This window comes from Daktulosphaira vitifoliae, unplaced genomic scaffold, assembly GCF_025091365.1.
Source record: "Daktulosphaira vitifoliae isolate Bord-2020 unplaced genomic scaffold, ASM2509136v1 Scaffold_2, whole genome shotgun sequence".
In the NCBI taxonomy this organism is placed as follows: Eukaryota; Metazoa; Arthropoda; class Insecta; order Hemiptera; family Phylloxeridae; genus Daktulosphaira; species Daktulosphaira vitifoliae.
Window position 1 is genome coordinate 46865334 of NW_026099573.1, and position 11625 is coordinate 46876958.

The 11625-nt window shown below is 36.0% G+C and overlaps 1 protein-coding gene across 1 annotated transcript; it reads left to right on the forward strand.

Annotated features, from left to right (window-relative positions):
• Positions 1–2165: 2165 nt before the first annotated feature.
• LOC126898337 (uncharacterized) lies at positions 2166–2811 on the forward strand. Its single transcript, XM_050672277.1, has 2 exons — positions 2166–2482; positions 2543–2811. Exons 1-2 carry the CDS (start codon positions 2209–2211, stop codon positions 2809–2811), a joined length of 543 nt encoding a protein of 180 aa, XP_050528234.1. The 5' UTR covers positions 2166–2208.
• Positions 2812–11625: the final 8814 nt, after the last annotated feature.

The window sequence follows — 11625 nt, forward strand, 5'->3', positions numbered from 1 at the left end:
TTTTGTATTTTGAGTTAATAAAAAAATTTTAATTTAAAAAAGTTAATATAAGAATTTTTCAAAACAAATATATTTTTTGTGTTAGGTAATCAAGTTAAAGAGTTTAAAAAAATGTCAACATTAATCATTGAAAAGCAATAAACAATAAATAATTTACTTAAAAATACGGGTAAATGATAATTAATACTCGTAATTATTAAATAAAATGGATAAAAATCGTATATTATAGATATTTAAGTTATTGTTTTAGATTTCTAGAATAAAATCTTTTCATTTTTATTACACCTATTACATATTATTATGTTATTGTAATTTACCTGTACTCCCTGAAGTTTTGAAACTTTTTCCACAAGCATTGCAAAAACTAAATGTTTGTTCTCTTCATCAACGCCTTTCGTAAAGCTCGCCCAAATTTGAGACATTTTTTAATACGATACGTACTAAGACAGTACTACTAACGTAATGCCTTTTGCCTGCTATTAAATATTGATAAAAGTACAATTGATATCTACGTGATATGTGATATCACGTAGAGCACAACACGATATTTATTAATAGCACTTCTGAACAATAACAATTCTCGCTATAATAGAATAACCCATGAAGATTTGTTTACATTAAACCGGATTGGATACTTTAATCCGGATTGAACGGATTGTCACTTTTGTTTCAATCCGGATCGATCCGGATCGGTAATCCGGATACGGATTGATCCGGATGTGGTGCTCAGCACTACTTTTAATGCTGTATATCCAGGGCCTTCACCCATTAGAAGAGCGAATTCGGATAAGCTATAAGAGGCTGTAATGTTGCAGAATTTATACTAGTTTTTGTTTATCAATTAGATGTGTGTGCAGTAGGTGTAAAATATTTTAATAATTGTGTATGTGATAACCTCCACTAGTCAACCGGTCCGATATCTGTCATCCTATCGTCATCAGCTGACCGTACACTGTGCACCTGTACCAATATTGTTATTTCCCCTCAATGAACGTGTTCAAAGTTGGCACCACCACCACCCGGCGTCACGATCACCGGCCACTATCTAAATGACGCGACAACAGATTTTTTTTTCTCACCTATACTGCCGAGGCGACAAGTTGTCTGTCTATATTTGTTTGGTTGTGAAAACCACCTATTCTTTTAGTTTTTTTTGTCCTCCGTTTTTTTTCTTAAAAATAAAACGTTGAGTTGATCAAGTGTTACTTTGGTTCCTCAAGCGCGTCAACTTTTGTCAACCAGGCTGTATTTTTTTGTCCTCCGTTTTTTTGTTAAAATAAACGTCGAGATGTCGATGATGGTATGAGGCACGAACTATGGCCGGTGTTGGGCTGTCACTCCTTAAAACAACAACGACAAGTATCAACATGAAACCCCCTTTTACCCCATTTTTAATTTTGTGTAACTGACACCTCTCTTTTTCTTTTTTTATTTATTTTCCTTTATGAATATATATATTAAAAATCTTGAATAATTAAATGATTAAAAAATGTTATTATATTATACATGACCTCTTTGTTTTCTCTCTCTATACTTTTCCCTCATTTTTATTAATATTTGTTTTTGTTTTTATCAAAACCTAATAGCTCCGTCAACAAGTACTATCTTGCTTGGCGCGGCTACTAGGTCACTGTCCAGTGCTCTCCCTGGGCAATAGGTAAATAGTACTGTTTGGCTGAAACCTTACAAGGCTAAGGTTAATTTTTGCATTAGTAGTTTTCTCTCTAGATTACATTGTTTTACTACTAGATCTGCATACATTGATATTACTGATGAACATAAGAAATTTTCTTACCGCCGGGTTCCAAAGAGACCAAACTCATGGCCACTTTGAAACCCAAACAGCGGTACGTCGTACATTACGTTAATCTTAAACAGGCGATCGCACACGGACTGCAAGTCGATAAAGTATGTATAGTTAACCTATAAACTATAAGCGATGATACTAATATAAATATTTGTACTGCAGGTGCACCGCGTTTTAGAGTTTCAACAAAGTGCTTGGTTGAAACCATACATTGAGTTGAACACTGAAATGCGGAAAAAGGCGGCAAATGCTTTTGAAATTGCATTTTTCAAACTAATGAATAATGCCGTCTTCNTTGAAATTGCATTTTTCAAACTAATGAACAATGCCGTCTTTGGTAAGTGCATGCTCAATGCTAAAGTGGGTTATTCGATAATTTTTTACATTTTATAGGGAAAACAATGGAGAACATGCGGAAACGCATCCTCATTGAGCTAATCTCCAGTCCCGAACGTCTAAGCAAGCTCGTAAACCAACCAACCTTCAACGACTGTATCAAATACGGTGAAAGGTTGTGCGCCGTCATAATGGACACAAAGATGGTCAAGTTTATCAAACCAATATACGTCGGTTTAGCAGTGCTTGACATTAGCAAGACGCTAATGTACAAGTACTTCTACGACGTATTGAAACCACATTATGGCAGTGCAATCGAATTGGTTTACATGGATACTGGTGAGTACAACCGTACAAAATAAAAATATTTTAAAATTGAGAATTTTTAATTTTTCTCAGACTCCTTCATATACCTGCTCAGAGTAGGCGACTTCTACCAGGATTTAGCTGGTAGCCCCGATTTACTTGTGCACGTGGACGCATCTAGTCTGCCCAAGGATCACCTTTGTTACTCCACCGATAGAAAGAAGATGCCCGGCTTGTTTTCAGACGAGACCAGTGGCCTCGCTCTCTTTGAGATTNCGAGACCAGTGGCCTCACTCTCTTTGAGATCGCTGCACTTCGATCAAAGTACTACGCATTTGACATGGAAGGCAGCGAACTCATAAAGTCTAAGGGGATCCGCGGACACGTCGTCCGGAACAATCTGTCTTTGGACGACTACAAACAGTGTTTGTTCAAAGACGATGGTGATGGTGACGATGCGTCAAAACGAGCATTCGCTGGAGAGAATGCCCGTGCGGTCATCGGAGTGATACGTGGTGGTGAGTCTCCACCGACATTATCGTTACCCTGCACACCGTACCGACAGAACGTGTCAATCCGTTCGTTTGAGCACGAGGTACGCACTTTACGTAAAACTAAGTTGGCACTTAACCGTTTCGATGATAAGCGCTACACACTCGACAACAGAATCGACACGTTGGCCCACGGGCATTATGCTATACAACCACCGGAAAACCTATAGTTTTTAAGTTATTATCATTGTAAAAAAATATTGCCAAGAATTGAAAATTTTTTTTTGTAAATATACATGTATATAAGTAGTTTTAAAACATTTTTTTTAATGTAACATAATGTACTAAGAAAATGTATTTTTTCTAAAAAATATATGTATATATTTGTACATAACTGTAAATATATATATATATATATATACTACAACGTTTTTTTCTCTTCATTACAGTACAATAGTTGTATGTGTAAGTATGCCATAGTATTTAAGCTATAGTTACGTAATGAGATGTCACATTTTGATGGTAAGGTATAAAGTATTATCCACCAAAACTCTAGGAATACTCTNTAAGAAAATGTATTTTTTCTAAAAAATATATGTATATATTTGTACATAACTGTAAATGGTATTTTACATGCTTATTATATCATACAGCTAGGTTTTTGACCATGTTTTAACCTTTTTGAATAATTAAGAAGAAGAAAAATTATTTGAGTTTTATAGAAACATAGTTTTTTTCATATGATGTTATTAGCTATAAAATCCTAGATAATAATTATTATTTTAAATATAAATCTTTAAACGTATTTATAGTCTTTGTATCCATTAATATTTTAATTACAAATTACTTTAAAAATGAGATTTTCACTATGTTTCAGTATAAGTATGTATTAATAATAACAGCACTATTTTTTCAATGCAACATACGTTTATTTTAAACAATTTTTTTTTATAAATTATATACATGTTTTAGAGACTTGACGTTTTACGACGGATAGCTATTACTAACAACTACTGTTGGTATTTCTTGGTTGTTTGTACTCAATGGTATGATTGTTTCCGACTGTATATTTGCATCTGTTATATCATCGGCCAGCGACCCAAAAAATGTCGAGCATACGTTTTCTCCGTCAGAAGACTGAAAAAATGATATATATTTATTAAATACGTTCTAATCAATTAGAAAAAAAAATGTAACTCACCATTTCTTTAGTATATATTTCCAGCATCGTCCACCGTTATTCAAACTGCTGGCTTGCAAATTGTTTTATTTGGCTTATGTAGCTCAGATCGCTATTGGGTAAACTGTTTCTAATCGTATAATCCGAAAACGCATTAATCAACATACATTTGTTTTCCACATTTACTTCATACTGAGATTTCTTATGTAGAGCCATCTGTTCCAACTGTTGTAAAACCAATGGTTGAATTACAGTAATCTTTTGATTGATAGTCTCGAAGATACAACATTCCAAAGCGCTGAGTTTTAAAATGTCTGATCGGGTGAGTAACACTCGGCATTCATCTTGTGCTTGTTATTTAAAGACTAGCGAAGACTCTCCTTGAAACGTAGTCTTTGAGAGTGTAACGTATTCATCCTTGAGTAAAATAATCCTTTGTCTTGATACCGGTCGAGAATTAGGGACAGAATATTACCCCCTCCCTCTGTAGGAATTTTGACGGACACCCCTGCTGCGTTAATATTAAGTAAATATGTTATAGTGACAACGGCGGCCACTATTTGACGTACAGTATTTCAATGTAATGTGTAAGTTTACACGTACGTTTTATCAGTTACCGTTTCAGTTCACATAAGGTTTACCTTACCCTCCAGTACATGACATCGTAGGAGGAGAACAACCATTTCCGAATGGTTGTTCTCCGAATGGCTACCTCCCCCACCACTGACATGAAGTTATAGTGCGCATTCGCACTTTAATCCGCCATTTTGATTGACCTTAAAACCCCCACCTAAGTTAACTATTACCCCCACTATCGTGAGACCACGCCTCCTCCTTACACCATCATTGATAAGACCACTCCTTTTCTTTACCCCATCATTGATAAGACCACGCCTCTCTTACCCCCACCATCGAAGACCACGCCCCTCCCCTCATGCCACGCCAACTCATAGGATGGTCGATGAGGGGGGTTCTAGAACTCTCTATTTTACCCTACTAATGTGTATAACAATAACTTTAATTATGTGCATCATACATTCATTTAATAATTATTAAAGATTTAAAATACCACGTATATTTCAACCAATAGAAGCACTCAAAATTTACGCTATTTATCAGCACAATCGCCTGCGTCTAGCACATCGTTTCCCTGCGTCCATTCATAATAAAAATTGGACTGCCAAAATTGTATACGGCGTGGTCTATCTATGTGTATTTAATCTATGATACTACGAACTAAAATGAAAGATGTCTTAGTTCGTAGATTTTTCAAGTACTGATACATTTTATAATTCTAATTATCAAATTATTAATCATAAGTGGCGAGTGGCAACACTGTTATTTCTGTTTAAATAATCATTTTATTTAATAACAATTTCTTCCGTTATCGTACATAAATGTAATAGTACATTATTATGTAATAGTTATACTTTCGGTCATTTAGTTTATGATTTATTCTTTATATTAGTTGTTATTAAATTATTTTATATAACTTGATACATGTATGTCAAGTAAAGTGAAAATGTTAAATTTTTAAAATTAAAGTTACGACTGAGAATTATTTACAACATTTACTTCTGTCAATGCTTAATAATCAACAAGAATTTTATGTCATGCTGTGCAATTTATTTTTTTAATTTTAATATATGTTCAAAAACTTGACCACCAGTATCTAAACAATGTGTTAGGCGTTTTTCTACTCCAAGTAATGTAACATTTTTTAATGTGTCTGGTGTTATACTAGAACATACTGATTTTATTTTATTCTTTAAGCTTTCAACATCAGTTAATGGCTCTTTGTAAACTTGGTCTTTTACATAGCCCCAAAGATAAAAGTCAAGATTGCTCAAGTCTGGTGATCGTGGTGGCCATTGTATTTCTGGACTTTTTGTACCAATCCAATTATTCCCATATGTAGTGTTCAAAAAGTGTATAACAACGTTGGAATTATGAGCTGGAGCCCCATCCTGTTGGAAAATAATATTTATTCGTTGGTCCAAAATTAAATTTTCCAACAAACCAGGCAAAATATTTTTCAAAAAATTTAAATATATAGTTGAATATAAATTTTTATCAAAAAAATATGGATCTATAAGTGTATTATGTATAATACCACACCAAACATTTATTCCAAAGCGAATCTGGGACTTGTTTTCTGAAATTAAGTGAGGATTATTATCAATCCAGTAATGCTGGTTATGGCTATTTACAGTGCCATTATTATGGAAATAAGCTTCATCTGTCCATAGAATATTAGAAAGAAACCCAGAAATTTCATTAATTTTCAACATCATTATAGTTACAAAATGCAAGCGACGATCAAAATCACTAGATCTTAACTGTTGTACTGAAGTGTATTTGTAAGCATGAAATTTATTAAATTTTGCTATACGCTGAACTGAACTATACTTGAGGCCCAACTCATCTACAAATTAAATATTAAATATTCAACAATGCATTAACCTCATATTCTTAAAATACCTTTTACAGTTCGAAGTGATATGTCTGGTTTAGCTACTAACATAGCTAAAACTGCTGTAGTATTCTCCTCAGTAGTTATGTTTCGTTGACGTAAGTGACCTGTAGGCAAGGTAAAACTACCCATAAATGCAATATTATTATGCAACCGAGCAAACATAGAATGATGCGGAATTTTACGATCAGAAAATCTATCCATGTATAGCCTTAAAAATTTAAGCAATAAACTTTCAATTACTACTTGTTCAAAATTAGTTCATAAATTATTTTACAACACCTTAAAGCTTTTCTAGTATTTTTACAACATTCAATATAGCAAATCAACATATCAGCTTTCTCACTATTACTATAAGTCATAATGTAATATTTAAATATTTAAGATGAAATAATATGTTGCGCTAAAAACTAAACTTAACAATTTTATTAACTTCAATAAACCAACTATAAATACTCAATGCAAAAAATACTTAACACAAAACTTTAATACTTAATAAATTTTACAATCAATAAAGCTAAATTTAGACTAACCTTTCCCCATAGATATCTCCACTATAGTTATCATAATTTAAATTAGTATTATTTGTATATATTTTAAAATAGTTATAACTTTTAAAATACTGATCAAAACATTGGAACAGGCATTTTCTAAATTTTATTGTTTTCTATTTCATAAGCTAGTTAAATATGTATGTTTTCATTAAAAAGAATATAGTTGACACCCTTATAAGATATAAAGGTTTTCTCTTATAAAAGTGTCCCCAGTACTAAATACATTAAAAAATGTTGCATTTACTTGAAGTAGAAAAATGATTTTGGTCTAAATTTTTTTTGTTATTTTAATGTTTTAAATACAGAAGTCACTATTTTTCTATGATGTAATATAAACAAATTTTTAATTTTTATCACCAGTGCCACTCGGGAAAGGAGGTAAGGCACAGGTAAGGGGCAAACGGACACACTTTACTCCTGCCTCGAAAGGGAAGGGAGGAAGTGTGTTACGTAAGGGAAAGGGACCCAGGAAACCGCCACCCTCAATAACGGCCACAGCTGAGGGGAACCTCTCCACAGATCCAAAAGGAAATGTGGAGAGCGGAACCAAGGCACGGTCGCCACCTGGGGACGGCGGTGGGACACCACCCACAGGGGGGGCTGTGTGACACAGGGACTGTTTCAGACACCTGTATCACACCCAGCACAGCGTGCTTTCTTAGGTGTCAACATCAGTTTATCTGAATGGCTGACAATAGAATTCAATTCACGCAAATAAACCTGCATCACAGTAAAGGGGCCAGTAGTGTATTACTAAGGACCCTAACTGAGAGGCATACAACACCCTTACAAATAGCACTTATTCAGGAACCATGAATAAATGGGGACCAGATTAAGGGGCTAAATCTAAGGGATTTTAAACTGTTTCATAAACAAGCAGATAAACCAAGAACTTGCATTTTGGTTAATAATAAAGTTAAAGCCAGCCTGATACTTAATCTATCAAGTGCAGACTTGACTATTATTAGAGTAACACTAAATGATGGTAAAAATATCATAGTAGCTTCAGGATACTTACCATATGAGGTCACAGACCCAGGTAGGGACCTAACTATGCTCTTTAATTATTGCAAAAATGAAAAATTAGAACTAATCCTAGGTATGGATGCTAATGCACACCACACTATTTGGGGGAGCAGTAACATCAACCAAAGAGGAGAGGTTATAATGGATCTATTGCTGACTACAGACCTAAGTATACTGAACAGAGGTAGTGAACCTACTTTTGTTATCAGGAACAGGCAGGAAGTCATTGATCTAACAGTTTGTTCAAAAGGGTTACTTCAAAAGATAAAAGGGTGGAAAGTGTCCTCCGAACCTTCTCTTTCTGATCATAGGCACTTACGATTCACTTTGGAAATTAACAAAGTTGAGACGGAGTACTATAGGAACCCGAAAAGAACAAACTGGGACAAATACAGGGCAGATCTCTCTCGTGACCTGATTAACCTACAGTTTAGATTGGGGTCGAGACAGAGTACTGAAAGGGCTGTAAATATGCTACAGGACTCCATTGTCTCAGCTTACAAAGAAAACTGTCCTTTAATAGAAAGGAAAGGTACAGGGCAGGGTGTAGCTTGGTGGAATGCTAACCTGTCTAAATTAAGAAAGAGTTCACGTAAGCTCTTAAATAAAGCAATGAAATCAGGTTTGGAACAACACTGGGAATCCTATAAGGACGCCCAAAGGAACTACAAATCTGCATTGAAAAAGTCCAAAAGAGAAAGCTGGAAGAAGTTCTGTGGGGATATACAACAACTCCCTATAGCAACTAGACTTCTGCGATCACTAAGGAATGGACCAAACAAAACTGTCGAGGCAATACTACTGCCAGACGGAATGTTCACCAATAATGATAATGAAACATTATCACATTTGATGAACACACATTTTCCTGACTCTACAATTAACAACAGAGAACAGGAACATGATGCACAGGACAAACGTGTGACCTGTGCTGATTGGAGACTAACCAGGAAAGTGATAACCCCAAGTGGAATAAGATGGGCAATAAAAGCCTTTGGCAGTTTTAAAGCTGCAGGCTGTGACGAAATTTTCCCTGCACTTCTGCAAGAAGGGTTAGAGATAATCGTCCCCCATCTCTGCAAAATATTTAGGGCATGCCTTGCCTATGGTTATCAACCAGAAAGCTGGCGTAAGGTTAGGGTAGTGTTTATACCCAAACCTAACCGCACTAACTATTATGAAGCAAAATCCTACAGACCAATAAGTCTTACTTCTTTTCTTCTTAAGACTATGGAGAAACTTATTGATAGGTACATCAAGGAGGGGCCTCTTAAGGAGAACCCTTTACATGAAAACCAACATGCGTATCAAACGGGGAAATCTACTGATACAGCTCTACACTGCTTAACTACTAAGATAGGGAAAGCTGTAGAGAATAAAATGTATGCAGTAGGTATATTCCTGGACATCGAAGGGGCTTTTGACAATACTCCCTTCGATGCTATGTGTGAATCTGCACAACAGCGTGGAATAGAACCACTTATTATTAAGTGGATAGAATCCATGCTTAAGGAACGCTCCATTTTGGGACAGCTCAATGAGACCAAAGTAATCAAGAGTGTCAAACAGGGATGCCCACAAGGCGGGGTTCTATCCCCCTTGCTATGGTGTCTAGTATTGGACTCGCTTATTAGAGAGTTAAACAAATATTGTTATACACAAGCCTATGCGGATGACTTGGTTATAACAGTGGTGGGTAAATTCCCAGACACTATTATTGACTTAGCACAACAGAGACTTAACACTATACAGATATGGTGTAGTAAGTACGGTCTATCTGTTAATCCAAATAAAGCAGAGGTTGTTATGTTCACTAGAAAGAGAATAGGACTAGACAACCTGGACACTCTTACTCTGAATGGACAAGAAATTAGCTTAAAATCAGAAGTAAAATACTTAGGTATTATCTTGGATAGTAAGCTAAAATGGAAATCACATGTTGAGTCAAGAATCAAAAAAGCAATGACCACATTGTGGACTTGCAGCAGAGCCTTGGGAAAGACATGGGGTCTTAAACCAAGAGTTATGTATTGGTTGTACACGTCAGTGATTAAACCTATGATATTGTACGGTGCCCTGGTCTGGTGGACCAGAACAGCACTCATTACAGCTAGGAAAGAACTTAGTCGCATACAGAGAATGGCTGCTATTGCCATCACTGGAGCATTAAGAACTACACCAACGGTCGCATTAGAGGCACTAATTGGATTGCCTCCTCTGCATCTAGAGGTGAAAGCTCACGCCAAAGCTACAGCACTAAGATTCCACAACTTAGGTATGTGGACTTTGGAGAGTGATACAACAGAACATGGTAAAATACTAAAAGAGATAGACAAGGGCTTTTTAGAATACCCCTTGGACTATATCAAACCGGTTCTTAAGAATAACATTCCCTACAAAGTGGAGATCACTACACGTATAGAATGGAATATTAACCACCTGACTGACAAAGGAGGATTTGTGATATATACAGATGGATCCAAAAAATCAGGAAAGGTAGGTGCTGGAATTTGGGGCTTAAAGCCACGAATAAATGTCAGTATGTCATTGGGCACAACACCCTCTGTTTTCCAAGCAGAGGTGATGGCGATACTGGTAGGGGCTCAGAACCTGCTGGTATACAAAAATAGGAAGATAACTATCTTAAGTGATAGTCAAGCGGCTTTGAAAGCACTCTGTAACGATCAGGTGAATTCAAAGCTGGTCCTCGAATGCAGGGAAACTTTAGAATCACTATCGAGGTTCAACAAAGTTACACTAGCGTGGGTACCAGGACACAACGGTGTCACTGGAAATGAGAATGCTGACTTTCTAGCCAGGAAAGGAGCAGAGAACACCTATGTTGGACCAGAACCAGTGGTAGGGCTCACTGAGCAATCGCTCAAAGCGTTACCCAAGAATTGGTGCAGAGAACAACACAGGAAAATCTGGAAGTACTTGGTAGTACCTAGACAATCTAAAATGTTTATCAAGACCCCTGGTTTATTGCTGGGTGATCTTAATAGCATGACTAGACATCAAATAAGCACCCTGATTGGTCTACTGACAGGACATGGTCACTTGCTTAAGCATCTTAGCGCAATGGGGGTATCGGAATCACCATTGTGCAGAAAATGTGGAGTAGAAGAGGAAGACTCATTTCACATCACGTGCGAATGTGAAGCCTTGTCCACACTAAGATCAAACTACTTGAATAAACCATTTCCTGAAAAAGAGGATATTAAAAACCTAAAACCCAGAGAGATACTTAATTTCGCCAGAAAGACAGGACTCTTTGGTCATCTCTAGAGGTGACTTTATGGTTGGTAATGTATTAACACTTTGGTGATAACACTTAGGTGGGTAAACCGAATCAAGACAATTCGGTATGAGGTGCGCACAATGGACCAACAGGTCTGAGTGCATGGGCATTATGTCCACCTCAATAATAACTAAAACTAAAACTAAAGATA